Source organism: Ooceraea biroi, chromosome 9 (genome assembly GCF_003672135.1).
Source record: "Ooceraea biroi isolate clonal line C1 chromosome 9, Obir_v5.4, whole genome shotgun sequence".
In the NCBI taxonomy this organism is placed as follows: Eukaryota; Metazoa; Arthropoda; class Insecta; order Hymenoptera; family Formicidae; genus Ooceraea; species Ooceraea biroi.
The window spans coordinates 46929-69080 of NC_039514.1; the positions used below are offsets into that span (position 1 = coordinate 46929).

The following is a 22152-nucleotide window of genomic DNA, read 5'->3' on the forward strand; positions in this document are numbered from 1 at the left end:
AACTCGGTAACTGGTAAACTTATTTACTGATATTGAAACACTCATAATGCAAATGTACATAAGGTTTCTATTCTTTAGAGATACAGATCCAGGACGGCCTGCAAAAATTCTGCGCTTCAGCTTTGGAAACTAGCTCTCACAGATCCATCAAGATTCATCTTGGAGAACCAGCTGTCTTACTTCGCTATTCGATTAAAGCGAGATCGTGAAATAAATCACCGTCGAGTATTTACCTTCGCAGAGGGTCTCCCTTCCGCCACGTTCGCGTTATCCTAGAATGATCCTGGCGCACTCGGAACTCGCGGCGAGTTCCACATTGCTCCCGATGACGTACACCGCAACGGCGCGGCCGAATTTCACCTGGCCGCGCGCCTCGCGCATTCCGCGCGCTTCGGAGTCCTCCTTGTGGGCCCCTTCGGTCGTCCCTCAGGGCCCGGTGGATCTCAACTAGGCTTGTCGGTGCGTCACAAAACGTGTGGTGCGAACTTGAGTGCGAGCGCGTCTCATTTTGAGCTGGAAGACACTCAGGAAACAGGTAGAACCCGGGGCACTCGCGAGGACGCCGTTTCGGCGCCAAAAAGACACTCGCAGATACTCGAACGAAGCGCAAGGAACGCGCACGACGCGAGCTTGGGCCACGGACCGACTCCGACTGGTCGGCGAACACGGTTCGCCGTGGAAGCCGTCGGCGAATGGTGGAAGGGAGAGTGTTGCCATCCAGGCTCGGATTTTCAAAGAGCAGGGCTCTCGATCTGCTCGTATCATGGTGACTGACACGCAGACTCATGGAAAGTAATACGGAAGGCGTAGGAGACTTGAAGACTCTTCATGTCCTCTCCATCGTTTTCGGAAGCTTGCGCACTTCCGGAGACACGTGACCGTGATGCAAAACGTTCAGCCGAAAGACTTCTGACGATAACGCTTCGTTACGTCATACGGAGAGCACAAATATTCTGAAACTTTTACTATCGTGCGGAACAGATAGATTATTATAATAAAATGCACATTCTCTTCTCGCATCGCGTACCCGCAAAACTGTTGATTGCGGCACGCGAGCCGAGAAATTAAATGTTAATTGACGAATGCAGCCCTGAGCCAAGTCGGGAAGCAAGGAGAACGACGGGGAAAGGTAAGAAAGGCCGTGCAAAGCGAGGAACAGAAAGAGACACGACGTGTGCTCCACGTAAATGCAGATGTGAGTATGCGTGCGCGTGTATGTATTGTATGGGTGTACGTGTGTGTTGTGTGTGCGTATGTGTGTGTGCGCGCACGGTCGGTCCATCGTGCTCAGATGGAAACAGGTAGGACCACCGACGGGACCGCCGCACGTAATGTAAACGTGAACGAATCCTTTCTCAGGTAAAACGCGAAACGATGGGCTTCGTGGCTCCGCTCGCTGATTCGAATCAGCTGATTTTGACTTAATCCCGTGCGCCCCGTGATTTTATTATCCTGCACGCCGTTAAATGATGTATCGCGAATTAAAAAGACTTCCTGTGTAACGCAAATAAGGTCTACAACAAAATAAAATCATCAGACGATTGGCTAATGCTTTTCGCAGAAGTTTCGCAATTAGAAATTGTTACATCAAAGGAATGTACCTTCGAGTAGTACTTAAGAGCACTTTGTGATTAAAACTTATTACATGGAAGGGCCATATCATTAATGTTGTCGCCCAGATAACGCCACTTCCAAATTGGTCAAGGACGGTTTAGATCAAGTGAGCGACGTCATTTATTCATCCATCGGTCGTCATCCTCGTTCACGACACGCAGGCTATCCTCGTCGTTGGAATGTTATCGATACCGGGTAGCTGTTCTTGATCTTGCTTCTTTGATCACGACAATGCGCGGGATCGCGGCTGGCCGCGCGGGAATGCCGATTGTCCTAGAAAACGAGATTCTACGGGTCGGCGCCCGGTTCGCTGGCAGCGGTTGTGCAATTGCCACTTAACGACTTCGTCGAGACCCTCAGGCTGTCTCTTTCTCTCTCCCATTCCTTGCTTGCTTTTTGCGGAAACCACCCTCGGAAATCGACGCTAATCGGAAGTCGATGCTGCAGAACGCGAAATAGGAAAGAACGCCAGTAGGTGTGTTGGGTTTTCTAAAGAGAAATGTGGATGCGCAACTTATCTCGGTTGTGCGTCGGCGTGAATTAAAAATCGAGTTGCGCGCTTAATTGGTTTGCTCACGTTGACATCCGTGACTCCAATTAAAATGAAACCTTGGTGATGATGATGATGATGACGACGATAATGATAATGTTCGGACGACGTCCGGCTGACGAAAGGAAAGGCGTGCTAACAATTCTCCCTTGTTATCACGAGCGCGTGATAACGATAACGGGACAAAAGTAGACACCTGGATCTTCATGATCGATCGCGCCCGCATGCGTACTTTCGTGACAAAGTCCACCAAGCGTATCGCCGATATCGAGAGCGTGCTACTTCGGTCAGACAAAGATTCGCCTACAAAGCGCTCTGCGAAAAGCATATAAAAATTATTAGAACGTAAGCAAGTAGTAATGCGAGTAAATCAGCGTTCAAGCAAAACCGGATCAACACGTGCAAAATCGTGACAGAAACCTTTCGATCTCCAATTCAGAACCATTTTGGGGGGATACAAAATTCGTCAGGTTCCGCGATAATCTATGTACGAAAATAAGTAGCGTAATTCCGTGATAAAACAAATAACGATTAAAAATCATTTGCAAGCTATTCGTAATTAATTTAATTAATGCTTCACGTACCGACCTAATTATACACGGCGCATCGTCGCGGGTGACTACGGAGTAATCGTCATTTCTAGACGCCGCGATTTTCTCCACGAGACCCGGTTTTTCGCGGAAAAAAAACAGAGAGCTACATTACGTAGCGATGTAACGCGTAAATGTCTAGTGTCTTGCGATAAACGCGAGGGGAATTATCCGTGGAAACGAGTGTTGTATTATTGCCGACGTTAATAAATGCTCGCGACCAGTCGGTCGACCGCAAAATTCCTGTTTTACGTGAACACGAACGTCCTGTCGGACGATTACGTCACTCCTTATCACAGTGTCTCGCTGCTGGTTTGCTCTTATCGCCGGCTTCTCCTGCACGCGCGCGATCCTTCCGATCTTGCGAAGCGGAACGCTTCGCGAGGATCTTACACTCGTGCACGATGATCTGATCGATAAACGTTTTCATGACTCACGTATTTCGCTAAATAACAAATCTTCGGTAACGTAGACGATTTAATTTCCACTTGAAAAGCGAGAGAAATTAGAATCGATAAATTTCGATTGAATCGTAGAATTAAATCGCGCCGAGGAATCTCATTAAAATCTTGCCGATTCTCATCGTGTCGTTTCACCGGCAGCTGAAGGAAACCGATCTCACCGTTTCCAGGTGAATAATCGAGTAACGTAGGCTGCGCGGTCGGAATGCCGGCGCGGTGGAATTTTTGTGCGATACTTAATTACCTTATTACCTTCATTAGTTCTCTCGCGGCGGATTATAAACGAGGTTTACACGTACGTGAGCATAAATACTTCCGATCCACGTGGTAGGATTCTGGTACCGTCCAGTATCGAGTGCGCTTAGCTGTTGAGCGAAGCAAAAAACAATATCTGCGCGGAACACTTGCTTTTAACGAGATTTTAGTATAGTTTCAACGTTGAATCGAGCCACGTAAAACAATGCTGCGTGCGCGCATCACGTCGCCGGCTGACATATGGTCAGGCAGTTGTTACACAAGCACGAAAGAACACAAGGAGATCGATATGATCTCCGAGATAAGGCCGGTGGCTCGTCACGGTTTGTCGTTAAGAGTCGAATGTGACAATCGCTGCCCTAAAACAAAGGCATAAACTATATCGTAGCGCAAAAGCGATGACACAGCACACTTTATGATCTCGTAAATGACTCACTTTGCATGACATTAATAGAAGAATTAAGTTGACGCAGATTGCCTTTGTCGTCTCTAAAATTGCATTTACGCAGAAATCTTAGCTCGATTGATGTGTCAAAGATGTTGATTATTGTATTTGTGAAACATTCCATGGATGACAAATTCCAGCCAAAGAAGTTACATCCTTCGTCAGATCCGGCGAACGGTTCTTCGCATGCACGAGGAAACAATTTGCAGCGAAACGACAACGCCGATGGAACACTAAAAATATGCGATAAAGCTGTCGCGCTACTACAACAATCGTGTCGCCGTTATCTTATCAGCGCGGAATTTCTCTCCGCTTTTTCGAAACTGACGTTGCGATAAGCGTGGGTGCATTTTCGCAAAGCTGGACTGCCAAGGTTTGCGTAACTCTTCAGCGATACTGCTTCAAACGCAAGAAATAGAGCATGATAGATTCCGAAATTCAGCTCGGAAGAATTCAACTTAGGCGAAGTAATATTCTGCAAATTAATAATTCCATCACGATTACACGGTTCGATAATTCAGCGATCGGCTACTGGATCGAAGTACACTTTCGCCCCATATTGGTTCCATACATACGTACATGTACACACAAGAGAAAACTGGCCGGGCACATTTTTGTCGCTCATCGCATGCTCTATCGCCTGCATTCCGCTCTAATTGTCGCTCGCACTCCGCTCTTATCGTCGACGTTACATCCCCGTGTTCGTGAACGCGACGGTAAGTTTAATCGCGAATTCTGAGGCTTACCGGTTCGCTCGATGTAACACAGAGGGGAAATTCGGGTCGAAGACCGCAAGCTACGCCCACGTACTTTTACTCTTTATACATTATTCTATAAAAAATATCACATCATCAAAGAAAAGTATGAAGAGAAATTTTATATAATAAGATTACATCATAAAGAAAAACCTACCAAGAGATTTTATATTAAGATTACATCATAAAGTAGCTTAGTAGCTTGATAAAATTAGCTCACAGAGAATCCTTGAACTCGTTCACAAGAAACGTCTTGATTTGAGGAAGATTTCTCGACACACTCTTTTTTGAAATCTTCCGAGATTCTAGAAAGTTATTCGAGTTATCCTCGGTGAGTTATCCGCGCTCGAGCTCCATCCAGTTTATTGAGAGCGCACGCTCATCGCTCCAATGGAGATCGGCAGAGACGTCCGCGGTCACGGTTCTTTGATCCTTCACGGACGTTTCTTCTCGATCTCTTGCTTGCGATCATCGCGATCGATGGCGACGCCGGCAATGACAGGACACGAATAACGAATACGCGGTCGGAGCATTAGATATTGCGATCTGAAACGCGAATGTATGTATGTGTCCAATGCATAATGGACCCCGCGTGAGCCACCCCCCGGGGGTGCCATCTTCTTGCTCCCGATACTGCTTCTTGTTGACTCCCGCTGCAACATTCATCGACCCTCCGGCACGCATTATTGCCATCACGTCGTACACGCGCTTCCTGATTCATTCGCTCGTAAAGTTCGCACATGATATAGATCCTTGGCGAGAAATTCCTTGCAATGGTGAGATTCGTCTCGATATGCGACTTTGATCTTGTTTAGAAGGCTTGTTCTACATAATGCTGTGCGATGCACACTCTTGTGTGTTATATTTGTCGCATTTCCTCCTCTTTCAACTTCCGTTAATTATATTCTTATGTGATTCTCGTAATTCAACTTGCATTTTTGTATTGTATCCTATTATAGTCTATTTGTCATGTTCTTTGTTAATTATCCTCTCGTTGAAATTTATTGTCTATATTTTTAGTTGTTTGTAAATTTATTACTATGTTTTATACTTTTCTTGTAAGTTTTACTCATCTTCATCTTCCTCCTACTGGTGTACGCTTCTGGCTCGATATTTCCTCGGTGTATTCAGCAAGAATTTAAATGCGCGCTTATCCATGCCTATATCCCGATCCATTGAAGGAAATAATCGATTTTGCTCGGGACTCGGCGAGTCATATGAATAGGCTCGCTAACATATCGGCGGACGCAATTATGTCAATAACGGCAGCTAAGAGATACGGCTCCAATCCGCGACGGAAGTCAAGTGATGCCTTAGTCATTGTTCCATTACCTCCTCTTCTTCCGTGGTGCTCGCGTCTATTCCTTTACCCTCACGAGTTTCGCCACGTAACAGGTTTGCACTGATGTTGCGAATGTTATTACGATCATGTGTGCGTACATTACTATCATTCGTGGCAGCGGGCTTCCTGGTACCTCCTATCATAAATGTACGACTTCTTTTTCTCCTTCTTCTTCTTCTTCAAGCTCTAGAAACGCGTTTCATTCGAGCGCAATGCGAGCTACATGACTAAGGAGAAAATATAAAGGACGATAAAATTAATAGACAGCTTAATCGCAGAAAATGTAAAGGTACAATAAAATAACGATCGTCCGACGTGGAAAAGAGCAGATTAAACTTTCAGACTTTCGATGACTGGAATTAATTTAAAAAAGGAGCTTTGATGTGCTTCCGTACTTTGCTTTCAACGGTGTAACAAAATGTACAAAGTTAATGCTAAGGTCGTTGCATTACGACTCGCGGGATTTATTACGTAAATCATTTCTGTGGAATCACAGAATCGCAGGAGGAAAGCGTCGCGATTTGAGAGTGCGGTGCACGATCCCCTCACGGGTCGTTAAGCATTCTTCGGAACGCCATTATCCCGCGATTCTCGAAAGGGTTAAAACCCGCGAGCCACCACGATAACTCGCGGCTTCTTTCGCCACGCGAAGTACCGCAAAGTCCCTGCCATTGTAGGCAACGCGAGACAATGGACAGGTATTACGCGAGAGGAGAGAAAGAGCTGGAGAGCGCGCGAGTGGCGACTAAGGGGGATAAGGGAAAGAAGAATCCCGGGAAGAGCTTCGTGGTCCAGCCGTGGCAGCCTCCGGCTGTCCATTAGATCGAACGTGTGTGATAGCTCGGCTACGATTGTTGCGCTGCGGCGCGGCGTCGCGCAAAAATGCGCCCGGCACTCGCGAGGGAGAAATGATGATTGCGCGGGCGCGCGGGTACCGCAATCGATCCTGCATCTTCGCGATTCAGAGACGCTGACGGAAGGACCGAGACGTTGAAGGGAGACGGCGAGATTCATCAGGACGATGGAACGCGAGACGATGATGTTCGTGCATGATCTGTTGAAAATGTACAATATGGCTCAAATGAGAGGGCCCTGACGTGAATGGGGCCCTGCGTCACGCGAAATATACACGGGGGGTGCTGCGACAATAAGCCTTAATTTCATTGCTGGAGTCTACAACTAGTTTGAAGAAATGTATCTTTCCTTAAAACGATAAAATAATTGCCAGTCGGTTTTTCGATGGCGATATGAGGGAGCATTTTAACAAAGTGGGATACAAAATAGAGAAAGAAAAGAATGTACGAACGATTGTGTCCATAAAGTGTCTACAAACTCGCAAACTTTTTTTAAAGTACGATTATTGAAATTTAGTTTTTCCTTATTAATTTCAAAATGAAATGATGATTTCAAGAATCATCATCTTCTATCGGTCTATTCCATCTATATTTTGGCGAAATCTTTTTTGTGCGTACGCTACTATCTCCTCGAATAACTAGTTGAGAAAAATTCCTTCAAATTGCACATTCTCGGAAATCAAACGTGGCATTGATTTTATCTTACAAGACTTGCGGACCGAACAGATGCTGCTCGAGCATAACTCTTATAATTCTCACCTGCACGCACGCGAGTCGCTCGCACGCTCGCACCTGCTCGCTCGCTTTACTCGCGCGAGAAAATGATCGACCTTGAACTCCTCGGCGACCTTGATAAGCGACGGCTCGGCCCCATCGATCATCGGCACGCAGTCTGCTCGCAAAAGAGCCCCGACAAATTACTTAATTGATATCCCGCCGATTTGAGACGGTCCGCTTTCGTGAGAGTATATCGCGACGACCATTACGGCGAATTTGCGCGCTTCCCTCTCGAACCGACGAGTCGTCCGTTCGTGAGTCACGAAAGAAAAGCAAATCGGATAATGTCTGAACAAAAACGATGATCCGATGAGATCTCCGGGAAAGAGGGAGAGAGAGAGAGATGAGAAAAATCAAGCGCAATCTCGTCCGCGGGGAGTCATTAAAATTTGATCCAGCGGCGCAGCGGGAGGACACTCCGTATGAGCGCTATGAGTGCAGAGAAAACAGAGAGAACGAGAGAGGAATGGCTTATAATTATGTTATTACACAGATTAGTATTGTAGGTAATTGCAGTTTGCAAACGGGAGGCGTCTCACGATGCGCGTTTCGCGATTTTTCAGAAACATCGCATCGGCCAGTTTATCCCTGATGATACCTCCCTGACAAAGAGCCATCTATTTGCTGTACAATGTTTATTCTTGTTGCGAATTTTGCCTTCGGTCTCGGCGCAGCGCGGCTCCTCCCGAGGGCGCGCTTCCCTCTCGGGAGGGATCACAATCGCACGCCTCGTTCTGGAATCGTGGCGAGCGCGCGCCGCGCCGCGCGTCTCACGCAGCCGCCGCTAAGTCGGGGGATCAACCGCGGCGCAGCGCGAGGTGAGAAACAACACGTTGAAGTCGCGGCCGCGCGACACGTCTGGCGCAGACGTAATGCCACGTGTGTATCCGGAGAGCAGAACGCGGCACGTGCGGCGAACGGGTGTCTCGCGCCATGCGCCAACTAGCTGGCACATCGCGCTGATATGCGCCGCGTGACATCCCGACACCCCGCTGCATCCTCCGTGAATCCTCCGTAAATTCCCCGTGGATCCATCGAAGGAAGGGCGACAGCTCGAGGGCGGAGGCATTCCTCCCTTCTCTCCTGTTTTCTTCAATGTGACGTGTATTTTGGCTGGAAAAATTTGGAGTTAGGCAAAGAGGATTCGATGTTTGAAATCAGTCATTCGTAGCATTCAACACGTGTAATGTTTGTTAAATTTCTCATCTTGTTCAATTTGATTTTGCTTCGCGGTTGCAATATTAATTTACGTTAGCGATGGTAATTTTCTGGGGATATTATAGTTGCACGTGACGTAATAGAAATGTCGCTCGAAAGTGGTGATTATGCTCTTGAATTCAGACTACGGGATGCATCCGGTCGTTTCCCTTTTCTCCTGTGTGCAATGATGGCGGCGACGGCGACGATGGAGATGGCTGCGTTCGTTGTTTCTGCCCCGCGGTGAAATTCCGATGCTGATAGTCATCTTCACTTGTTCACGGCTAATTTTATAGCTCTTCGCGACAAGCGCGAGATAGGACGCGAGACGGGGACAATCTCCTCGCTGGAGGAGGAAGTTGCATCGCGAGTCGCATCATCAGCAAGTCAAACAGCCGCTGTTCACAGTTAATCCCCTCTTTCCCCGGAGTGGCGACGATACGATGGCACAAAAGGACGGACACTACGCGAATCCGTTTTGTATCTCATTATACGTTATTTCGCTTCCGGCTCCTCCATTAGAGAAGAAACGGTTTCCTCTTCGAAGTACTTTCTTCTCTGTACATCAAGATTAGATCCAGATAAGCACTCGCCACGCACTCATCACAAAGTAAATTTACTTTCGACACAGTCGTCTAATTTGCGCTCCTAATCGCTTCGCGAGCGCAACCGTAACCTTACATTGACGTGTTCCTCAAGGTTTGAAATATCGATCTTCTGTTATAGAACAAAAATACTTCAACATGTTGCATTAAGGAAAAATAAATAAAAAAGATGAATCTTTATTAATCGAATTCATCGATCAAACAGAAGCATGAAATTTCCTCGCGAAAAGAGTCACGAGAATCTTTCGGAGATGATATCTCCGTTAATTGCAGGCAATTTATGGCTCGCGCTTTATGGCTCGGTTTACTTTTGGTTTCATCAGCGTGATGATCACCGTTCAGCGTGCACGCTCGCCGAGCAAGGAGATTAAACGAACGCGTCGGGATGCGTTTCGGTGCCGCAGCACCGCATCGGCGCGCGCGCGAGCGAAGGCACATAAATCTCGATAAGAATAAAACGAGAAGTTAACGGTACACACTGCGCTGATGATTAGCACACTAACCAACATCGCGAGAAGTCGCACGAGGAGACTAAACTCTCTCGACGAAGCCGCGTGCTTATCGATCGCAGGAGGCAACATTCTCGGGGAAAATTATGCAGCCGGTGCGAACAGGCCGCTTGTAAAATTAATGGAGTGCGGAGGTACTTTTACTCGTCCGGTTGAGTCACCCAGTATCGCCCCAGCATCGCTGGTGAAATTCAAATAAGTTTGCATGGTGCTGTGACTAAAAATCAAACAGAAACGATCAAATATATCTATTCCCTCTCTGGTTCATTTGTGTAACTGAATATGTATTAATAAATGTACCTATATTCTTGCAATGTTACAACTGTCGTCTATTACAGGTAAATCGCATATGCAAGAGGCAACATTGGACTGAAGCAAATTTCGATTCCGTTAAAACGTTATTTCTCATAATCTAACGAGGTGAATAAAAATATCTGAAAAATTCATAAGAATTTCTTGTATGACAATTATCGTCTCTAACGGGCTGAAAGATTGGTCCACTCAATATTCTCAAAGTTCTCGAAGTTCACTTAAGATCCACTCCAAGAATTCTTGTTGCATTTGCAATTTCGTAAGCATCTCTTCCAAGTAATTCAAATTTTTTTTCGATAAGAGGAGAGTTCGTAAGCCGAATCGCACTACTCGAGAAGACGCGTTTTGCATAAACGACGCGCGTGAGTCACCGTAACGGTCCCCGGGGCTATCGATGATCTTCTCTCGTTCATGGGTTCGTAGCGGCAAACGTGAGAATCGGAACGCGTCGTCCGCGGAAAACTTCGCGGTCCAGATACTCCAGCAGCGTAAATCTGGTTCGACGAGCCGCGGAATTCCAGGAGCCGTTTGCGCACTCGCGATATGAATCGCTCGACTTCTTCCGGCACGATCGACTGCGTCCGTGCGTTCCAAATCCCACGTTTCTCAAAAACGCAAAATCGATCGAAAAGATGCGTTCCGAAAGAAAAAAGGCAAAAAACGCCTCCGTCATGTCGGCGGTTCTACAGTTTCTCCATAGTATAACTAGTAGGGACACTCGGTCATTTGTTTCGCTTTGCGCCGATTCCTTCTGTGCATCGCCATTGTGTTGGGAGCGATTAATGAGACAATTCTTATACGTGTAGTAGAGTAAGATCAGTGAGCATGTGACACTCTTTGAGGAATTAAGCGCTAGATAAGCTCCCAAAACCATGGCGGAATACCAGGTGATCGAGAACGAAACGATCAAAGGGCCGACAGAGAGTGACCCTACTAGTTATACCACGGTTTCTCCGTCTGTCGCACAAATGAACCGTGCAATTTAGCGTAGGTTTATCAGACCGTAAATGCGTATGTGAAACGCGCGAGTGTACCGCAGGTCGATTACTCGCGAGACTGCGTACGTTTACCTGCGTTTGCATTGCCTTTCCGATGCGGTTAAATGAGACAACTAATTATCATAATTTTCTTTTTCTCTTTCTCTCTTTCTCATCGTTACCACGGCCAAGTTATGTACATGGATTGTAACGCCTAACGCGGTGTCGTCTTGCAAGCCTCAATTAAAATCGCAACGAGTTTCCTGACACGCGTTCCGTTTGTGCGCGCACTTCTCAGCGCGCAGAAGTTCTCCTCACTTCCGAGAGACTCTGGCATCGTGAAAAATGGCAGCGTCTGCCGTAGCGTTATCAGGCGGTGCGCGTGACGAAGGCAACGCGCGGCGCAACGACGCGACGTCGCTGCGTGACGGCGTCGGCGTGCGTAGCGAGAGCGCGTATGCGCGTCCGCGTTACGCGATTTGCGCAAACGTCTTGATCGCGGCTCTATCAGGCGAGCATAAGCGTGCAGAAGCACGCGGGAGAGAAGTCTCGTGTCTCGTCGAGAGTCGCCGTCGCGGGACTCCGCGAGAACGAACGCGGCTGTCCACGTGTGCGGAGCCGCGGGCGCGCACACGCGTGCGTGTCGGACACGCGCGGATGCACACCATACAACGCTCGCGTGTCGCCCGCGGCGACTTCTCGCGCCGCACCGCACCGATGACTACAACGATGCGTTGCACGGCGATCGATACCAGAGGTGTAACTCTCCTTAACCGGAAGCGCATTTTTCCCCCCTGTCTCCGATCGTGCGTATAGATTGCATTAGTCGAAGCAAGTTTTTAGTGATCCGCGGTTTCACCTCGGAATCCTGTAAAAAGAACGACGATGAAAGTACTGAGATTGGTACCGATTGAACAGTTTGATATTGAAATGTGAATGTAAGTCGAGAGACACGTGATGTAACACAATAATAAAATAATAAAAATATATAATAATACTCAAAGATATAATAATAAAATAATAAAACTATTAAGCGAACTGTCTTCTTGGGTTGCAAAAGGAGCATGCACGCCGAGAACGAAATGTCGCCTTTCGTGCGCGAGAGGCACTTTTGCGCGCGCCGCGCCGTAACCGTGCTGAAAAAATTGCGCGACTGTAAGATCCCGAAACGTCCCTGAACTCGATACACGGCGCACGCGAACGATTTCGTCGCCATTATAAAGCCATTACCGCCGCCGTTGTTGCGTTAAAACGTTGCGCAAATAGCGCGCGGCGATAAATTAATGTCATCAGGGACGTAGGAATTTTCGAGCTTTCCGCGAGCGCCACGCTACATTTTGCAAAAAACCTGCTGCGCGCATGTTCCCCTGTCACGTATGTAACAATGTACCAACAATTGTAACTCCCCTACGAACGATCCACGTGTGCGTGTGAGGACTGAAAACGGTGTTTAAACAATTGCACGAGCGTGGCGTAACATTGATACTAAACAAATCGAATTTCTCACACCGTGAGAATCGCATCAACATTGTTATATTATAAATACTGCGTGGGAGCGTGGGTATATGCAATAGCTGAAAAGCGAAAATAAGCAACAAAGCACATTATTACTGACAAAGTTATAAAAAATATATGTACAAGAGACACCTCGGCGTTGCGTGACAGTTTTGAGCGTGGTACCGGCGATAAATAATAAAGTTAATAAATTACGGGACGGTTATCGGGTTTATCGGGCAACCTCGTCCGCGTCGTTCTTTAACTACGTGCTTCCCTGATGATTTCTCTTCAGGGCTGATACCTACGTACGCCCACGCGTGCGTCGAAACGGGAATACGCCGGACAGGTAATTCCTCGCGGCTCCCTCGCTTGCTTTTCCACCCTCTTGCAACAACAAATCGCGCGTACAACCGCATACGTCGCACGTGCACAAAGAGAGCTCTCGCCCACGCTCACGCTGCGCTCGGTTATGCCTTATTTATGAGTGCGGGACCTCTCATGCTCGTTTCCTAACTAACTGCAACAATCCGAGAGATGCTCGGTCCGCGTGGAAAGCGAAATTTGCTCGCAATCCGCGCGGCATTCCCTTAATTTTTGCGGCATCTTTCTTTCTTTCCAATTTCGAAGTTTAGAATCATTCCAGAGCGTCTTATACATATTATAATGTTATTTTAAATTTTGTACTGTTCATAATCACACTTCCCTTCGACGCCGATAACATATCTTAAAACCAGTTTTAAAAAATCACCAGCTCGAATTGAATGTGTAAATGCGGAATATACCTTTGCGCGAGGAAGAGGAAGAAACGGCAGAGATGCTGCGCGCGTTAGGAACTCGGAGAGGTGTACCCTTGATATATTGCCTAGATACTCGCATTGTACGGGGGTACTGATCTACGAGGCAATCCGCATTATATGGCAGAAGGGAATTGGAGCGATCGGTGTATGTGGCGCGCCTCGAGAAGAAACTGGAGGAGCTTCACCACCAAGACGAGATTGAGAGTCGTGACTGGTCAATATGAGGCATCGCGAGATACCCAGGAATTTTCGACGGGCACTCTGTACATCCGGTCTGCGATGTATTTATGGAGTATTGATGGACACGATCGCGCCAAATCCGCCAAGAGAACTAACGAAACATAAATCTAAAAATAAGAAATACAACATGAAGAAAATCTCTTTACACATTTTTTAAATAAAATTATCGATTCTAATGGAATTAAAATCGCAGATAAAATACTCCTTGTTACAACAAACACGAATTGTTTCGGAATAATGACGAGCAGAAAGATTTATCGTGGATCGTCACGAGTGATTGGAAGGATCAACAGGGTCACGAGGATTTTCTAGGGAGAATCTCAAATAGCTGCACTTCGCGTTCGGAGGAATATTATCCAGGAATAATGCGGGCAGGGCATTGTGCGAGCAAGATAAGTTATCCTCGCGGCGCGCGGAACGGAGAGCCGAGAGAGGTCCTGATTTATATCGGGAGTTCCTCTACTTGAAGATAGAGGGGCATGTTCCCCAGGAAACGTGACTCGCTAATCGGTGTACCATCGGGGTGTATCGGCCGGTTTATTAAGCCGGTCGGCGAAATGAACGCGAGAATACTATAAATACCTCGGGGATTACCCGCGCGGAAGGAATCGTATTTTCGTGCCAGGTATGAAGATTAGAGTCGACCTCGATCTCGAGATAAGATAGCGCTCTCCAATTTAGCCGTTTCTTTATCACCCTCGACGGGTGTTGCAAATTTTCCCCGAGAAAACGGGAGAGAAGACGCGGAAGAGAGCGAAGCGGAGAGAAGAAGAAGAAAGACGAACGGACAACGCGCTCGGTTTTACGGAAACGTTTCGGCAAAAATAACGGGCGAGCTAATAAAGTAGCGTCAAGCTTTTTAATGTATTCGTACGTGCGAGCTGTACAAAGGAAGTGGCGAATTAGCGGTGGAATTACACGGCGATGATAGAACTCGTTTCGTCGCGGCAACGACGCGGGCTACTCCACTCGGGTGAAAGACGACGACCGTACGTGCGTACCGTTCGCGCGACAGTTACAGTATCCTGGCGATTTGCATAACACGTCCTCATTACCGAAAACCCGGTGTGCGACGCGGCGGAACGGTAAAGCGACGTCGATGCCGACGTGAGACGCTCGTCGTGAGATTTTTCGAAAATGCGTGGAACGGCGGAAACGCCTCTTCTTTCCAGACGCAGTCTGGATAGTGCCCCTCGCAAGCCAGAAGCCCCCCCCCCCCCCATTAAGGGAAGCTGCGTGAAAGGGTACAAAGAAGGCCCGTTATTCCTGAAAACACGTCTGCATTAGTGGAAAGGAAGGAAGAAAAAAAGAAAACAAAGTCGTTATCCTTCGAGAAAAGCGTGCGCGAAATGAAGGGTTCGGGGTACGAGTAAATCCATAATTTATACCGCTCGCTATACGAAGTTGTACTCGAGGTGAACCTCGTAATTTATAGACCCGTTCCAGTTGCGCGGTACTCGGACTTCTTAAACGAATGGATCTTATATTAGACGTGTCCCTGCGATTTTTGCCTTACGTTACGTCCTTTTGTGCGATTATGGTACGTGACGTAATGCTACATTAGCAACTTTATTTGTATAAAATTGACACGCTTAGAGAAGCTTCTTCTTCATCAGATACGATCTTCGTACGTATTTGATGCAAAAATGTTAATGCTCTGTCGTCTCTCTTGTATTTTCACGGCTCGTCTCTCACGAAGATGAAACGCTAGCTCGTTAAGTTGCGCGGGTGCCTTTAATAAACGTCGATTGAATGGATGCCTTGGTAGCCGCGCCAATTAAGCTTCGGGCCGCTTTTAATTGTTCTCAACGAGGTTAAACGCGCGCGTACCACTCGTGCTCCACGTCACGTCGCGTAACAATGGATAACGGTCGTCGTAGAGCGTGTCTCTGCTTCCTTTCTTATTACAAACAACGAGGAGGAATCAATCCACGTTCATTCATAGGCGAATCGGAGACGTAATGCGTAATACATTGAGAGAGCAGGAAGTTCAGAATGCAAAATAAATATAAAAACGCAAATATAAAATGTAAAAGAATAAAAGCTATATAATGTAAGAATCTTTTGAAAATCTAAAAATGCGCATTTTTAATGATCGAAATAGTGTTATTAATCTATTCAACTTCTTTTCTTTTTTTAAAATGGTCCCAGACATGCAGAAATGCAGCTTGCTCTCTTCTGTAAAGGCCCTTTTCTTTGATTAAATATTGCCTTGAATTAATACGTCCATATTTTTTGGTTTCTCGACAACCCTCGCAGACCATACTTCCATGATGCATATGAACGAGCAAATTGGCCGGATGCTGGGCGATCGCAATGGTCACGATAGTGTCTCGATTCATTGATTCGTTTGTCCACACATACACAAACGCATCTACAAATACACGATGGGTCACACGCGGCGAAAAACGGAATTGCGTAACGAATCGTGCAATTAAACCACGAACAAATGTTCGTGAATCAATTAGGAAAACGAGCGCGAGAGGCACAAGAGAGAGAGAGAGAGAAAGACGGAGGCGATCGACTTAACGCGATGCGCTTCATTAGTTACGCGACAGCTATTACTCGCTCGTTATAGCACGAGTACACGGTTATCGACCCGTGATGGTTATCCTGTGGGTTTTAAATGCCGCGCGACCTTATTCAACGCAGCCTTTACGTCGGCGCCTTTCTCGGTCGGTTATTTTTAATTAAATGTTAAGGTCACCTTCACGACACTCCGTCAGCGGATGATGGGCTTTGTGCAGGGGGTATATCGAAACGTGGGCATTGCCGATAAAGCACGTTATATTAATAAGGCAGAGCGAAGGGAGAACGATCGATGTTTGAAATGCACTATTTCGGTGAGCTGAAAGAGCGAAGAGTGAGCTACTTGCAGGTCGCAAAGCCACTCCTTACGCGAGCGGAATTACATATAATTAATCGTCGAGCGTTATACATCGATCATTAGCCATCAGCACTTGCACGGCGTACCCTTATCTGATACGGAAAAAGCGACGAGTTGAATTAAAGAGCGCACCTAGAGCCGCTCTTGGAAGTGTCTCGAGCACGTCTCGACGACTACTTGTCGCCGACCGGTTTCGATCGCGTACCATTGACTCCTTGAACTTGGAAGATTAGTCATGCTCGCGCGACCAGATCAACGAAAAAAGAATGGAAAGGATCCGCTTTCCCGCAAGAAGCAGGAAAAAGTTTCCTCGAGGAAAAAAGTTAAACTCTTTGCGTCTCTGGAGATTGCATATAAGCTGAATTCTCTAATCTAATAAATAATTCTCTTCGGTTTTGAAATAAAGACATTTGACTTAAATGGCCATTTTCTAAAAGAGGATTTAAAAAAAGCGGAAAGTTCTAATTCATTACTTTTGGTCGCAAAATTTCTGGACCAAAATGATCCTGGTGAGAGGAAATGACTTGACTCGTATGTGACTATACGATCGCTCCTTTTTGCGTGCCAACCACCTGTCAACCGGTTTCAAGAGAGAGAGAGACAGTCTACCTACTTTGTCGATATTCGTTATACGTGGTCGCGATTTCGATATTTATTTCAATTTTTTCCGATATTTTTCGATCCCAATTAAACTTACTACGTTTCTTGATTTCGTTCTAAATAAATTACATTCTCATTTTCTTATCGGTCACATCTGAAAAAATTAATTGGAAGAGCGATTGAAAGGGGTTGAAAATTTATCATTGTTGTTCATCGGCTTACCCTGAGGTCGACATTCCGTCCATCATGTGAATGCCGCCGATGGAAACCCGTCACGCTCGACAATATCGTGGACACAATCATGCGATCACGATTTCGTACAATAATCACGTGCTGACAACCATCGCGTTTCCGGCGCGAGACGGAAATCTGGCAGTAACCTGGAGCGTTCGCCCGATCGAGATCGATCCAGACGCGCTTTTCACACGGCAATGTTTTCGGTGAACTCGACGATCACTTGTCTGAATCGAGATGATTGACGATCCGTGCGATGATCTACGAGATACACCTGACGGAGAGTAGAAGCGCACTGAGCCGGTGGCTGTCGCGAGTATCCCTTCTCTGGCTTTTGTCCCCCTTCTTACTCGTGTCCTTTCTCTTCCTCGCTGCCGAGCAACCCTGCCTGATCTCTCCTCAACCCCACACTTCGTCGATCTGTTTGACAGCTCGATGCTATAACCCAGGTACTATTTTCCCACCGTCTTTGAGCAAGCTTTTAAAAGACGTAAACTCACACAGTAAATAATAAAGTTATTCAGCAATAATAAGCTCAAGTTTATGATAAATACATATACATAAATACGAAGAGAATCTGTATGTATTCAAAACTTTAAATCTCTTTTCAATATAGAGCGGTCTGAAACTTTAAAGTGCTTTTCATTATATCTGCGGATTTTCCAATTAATTCAGGATTGAAGTTTCTTCAGCTCACGTCCAATACAACGAACAAATACGTGGTTCGTTTTAGAAATTAATTGAGATTATATCGGTCTTTCCATATCTTTCGCTCCTTCGTCGCTCCTAGATCCGCGTTTCCCGATTGCTTTCCTCAGGAGAGTGCAAAGCCAGAAAGCATCAAGCTCGTATATCACTCGTGCTCGTGAGGCGCAAACTGTTTTCCCGCGGCGCCTATGATACCTTCTAACTCTCTAACAACGTGCAACGTCCGGGCTCGCCGATTCCACTGGTGCAGGTTTATGGATTACGGTGCTTCCAGCGCCATAAAGTCTGCCAGAGGAGGAACCGTGGATATGCGCGTGAGTCACGACAGAGGCAGAGGGAAGCGAGCGCGAGGGACCGGCGCGTATCGCCCGTCCTGTATGGCGCGAACGTTAATATCGTTCATTTCTTATGACGTGTCGAGCGGAGGAACGCGAGGCTCCTCCTCGATACCGTTAACCGCATCCCGGCGATTCCTCTAATCTCTAGCCCTTAATCATCATTGTTCCTGGAACCCTCGTCTTGTTCCTCGTCGTTTTATTCCTCGTCCTATTCCGAGATTCCGAGACTCGAGATCCCGGCTCGCTAGCGTGTGCGAGAGGATCGAACTCTGCGATGGATCGCAGAGTCACGTTCGCGAGATCCCCGCGTCTCGGCGAGCACATCAGCGTCTGAGTATTTGAAGGCAGAAATGGATTTCCCGGATCAAGCTAGATTTTAATTTTTGTCTCAGATGTTTGGTGACTTCTTCCGCCCCAGCGTTATTGTCTCCTCTTCTTTTCAGCAATCACATTTGTTCATTACGTAAGTTAAGTGCCGGTGGCTTTCAGCTTGATCAGCTTGGTAGATTGAAGACGAAGACAATCACGCTGCGCTTTTCCCAGGTGGAGAGCATCGATTCGCTGATCGGTTGCAAATTATGCGTATACCATTGTCGTCGTTGTCGCGCGTAAATTATGCACGCGCGTGTACCTCGACGAGGACGGCGACGACAGCAACCTTCTTCCTCCATCATCCTCACAACGGCGATGTTACCAGTTACATCTGCGTCTTTCGACTCTTTTGTTCGTATGCACGCGTCCGCGATGCATATCCGCGTGATCGGCGTGACTCGCATCGCAGGCGATTCGTTGGCGTTTTGTTATCCGCGCGACGTTTGTGCGCTCGAATCCAAGCACACGAGTATTGATACGCGGGTGCACGTTCGAAATTATAGAGTGGTGAGTCATTGGTATTCAAGAAACGGAATTAAAGTGACGAAATTAGAGGGGGCGGACGGGCTTTTACCTCTTTTTTTACGACACACGCGCGCATGCATGGCAACACGCGTGCAACTAGCGCGGCTGATTCACGCCACTGCGTTTTACGCACGTGCGTTTTACCCACGTATGTACCTTGCTGCATCACGCGTAAACACTCTCCAAGATTTCACTGGGAACTTTCAGAAATCTCCTCGACCAATCGTCTCTTATTGATTCGCTGACGAATCCAATTTTTATAGAAACACCGTCGCGGGTGCATCGAGTACATGCGCCTCTCTTTTCATTCGAACGCGTGCCCGGAGAACTAAGTCGCTGTATCTGGAGGTTGCAGGGAAAATGATTGATATTCAGGGAAACGCTCGCGTGTCGACAGACTTTCTGCACACACTGCGGCGTTATGGCCGCATCCGCTCGTGGTTTCCGCTTCGCGGTTTTGTATCTGTAATAAAGAACGATCCAAATACAAATTGAAATGATTCGATGACTAAACGGAATCGGGAAACGGTTCATAAAGTTTCACTTTCCACAATTCGTGGAAAATACTTAAATTCAACTGGACATTTAATCATTTACGATCTCGAATCGCTTGGAGGCGTTTCTTGGTCTGATTATTTTCGCGCGCGAAACGAGCGGTGTACATCCAGTTAATTCTCGATGTAAAAAAAAGAAACAAAGAATAAAGTACTTACATAAATTTATGCAGGCTAATAAAAATGACCTGTCTACCGGGGATATCCCGGCTTGAGATCGCAAAGAATTAAATCTCTGCTTTAAATGCAAAAAGACAAGAGAAATTTGCTTTATATACTTGATCTAGCCTTGGTCGCGATATTTATAGTTTGCAGTAAGCTTTAATTAAGAGACTGCTGAAGCCAATGGATAAATTAAGGCGATCTACGATGATTCATCAAGGTTAAATTCTTGATATTTTTATTTATATAAAAGTCGCTAATTTGTTACGATATAATGAATGTCGATGTCTCTTTGCGCTGGAAAATTGTTCAAATGTTAGAGTAAATGCGATTTTTTCAATCAAAAGAATATATAAATCCCAAACGTCACAACATGTTTTTTCTCTTAATATAGAATCGATTCTTTTAAATTAAAAAGCACATGTGCGACATTTGAATTCGTAAATTAGAAATAAACTTTTTATTATTATTCACGTGCGCAAAATAACGCTGGTAATGCGTATGCCCTTGCATTGTATATCGTTGCTATATTTTGTCCACCCACATCGGGAGCTGGCGACGAATACGCGCGATAATGCCGTTTCCGGTTGTGGGGACGCGAAACAAAACGCCAAGCTGAAGAGGAGAAAATTATTCCTTCGTTGCGCACATAAACACGGAATCGCATTCGCCTTTAGTTCACCTGGTATGTACACCTGGCCACTTCGTGATCCCCGAAAAAATGTAATTAATCGAATGAGTCAGCAGAGAACATTTTGCAACGATATTCCCTCGTTTTGCACGAATAAAATTAACGGAAATACTGTAATTATTAATAATGAAATCCACATCGTGGATCTTCTATTAATAATTAGAAATCGAATAGAAAATTTAAATAATCAAAAATTAATATTTGAATTACATAAGATAGAAGTCGAATTGAATTCTTCGCTATTCAAATTAGAATTTGAATAATCAAGAATTTAAATCCGAGATGATGAAGTTCGAATAGTTAAGAACTTGACGAGACATAAAATTAGAATTAAATTATCATAGTTTAAGCGACCTATGTACGTTTTTCTTTTCATTCCCTCGTCTCGTTGTCGAAATAACTGAGGGTCCCGTAAATGTGGCCAGGCGTTAAGTGTTACTGATTTCACTTTTCCTTTTACGTGCTATTATTACCGCTTTCGCACATAAGCGTAGGTGGAATTTCCACTTTTCCGCAATCATATATTCTTTTCCTTCTACGTGCTCAACATCTACTATTTATTTTCTTACTGTCGTATTATTTTTATGCTCATAGAAATCAGTGAAATATATATTCATGTAAAATATATAATTTTAAATTATTAATTAAAGATTCTGTTATATTTTCCAAAATAAATAGGCAAGTTAGAATTTTTCCATCTAACGACTATCATCAAGATTATGGTCAGTCAGTCTGACAAAGATCCGAAATAGAATCGAAACGTTTGTATAATTTATACATATTGTATATATTCACATGTAATACGTGGAATTATGCAATATTAACCGCGCTAAGCTTCTAACTTTTCCATTTATATTGGGAAATATAATCTTAAAGTTATATAAAATTTAATCATGTCACTGATTAAATGAGATAAAAAAAGAAGGAGTTAAACTGCTATCATTGTTATTGTTACTAATATTGATGACAAAAAGTACAATTAATAACACAATCAGCCAACCAAAAATTTATCGAAACGTCATCAATTATTTCAATGTACAAGAAAATCTCACCTTGTCTCTGGATAATTTTATCGATTCGTAGTCAGACTCGACGTAAAAGATAGAGCTTGTCTCTCGACGGAACCACATAATTCTTGCTTCTAAATAATTCATTAACGTGTTAGATCACGATTAACACCGGAGTTTCTCACTTACACTGCCGTTCTAGACACAATAAGAAAAAAGCACTGCACTCCAGCCGCGCGTGTATTCTGAAAATTGTTCTGCATTACATCACCGGTGTCTTTTGAAATCTTTTTACAC

At 45.6% G+C, this 22152-nt stretch overlaps 1 protein-coding gene across 3 annotated transcripts in view; it reads right to left on the minus strand.

Moving 5' to 3' along the window:
• The window catches only part of LOC105276088 (putative leucine-rich repeat-containing protein DDB_G0290503), a 29045-nt gene extending 6896 nt beyond the window's left edge, over positions 1-22149 (minus strand). The window contains exon 1 of one of the 3 annotated variants that reach the window (XM_011333432.3): positions 234-644. Coding sequence is in view for 2 of the 3 variants with exons in the window: in XM_011333430.3 (XP_011331732.1) it covers positions 21901-22002 (102 nt within the window). In the remaining variant the exon portion in view is untranslated. Of the gene's footprint in view, positions 1-233; positions 645-17486; positions 18427-21900 lie in introns of those variants that run through there. The other 2 variants (XM_011333430.3, XM_011333431.3) reach the window with 2 other exon arrangements.
• Positions 22150-22152: the final 3 nt, after the last annotated feature.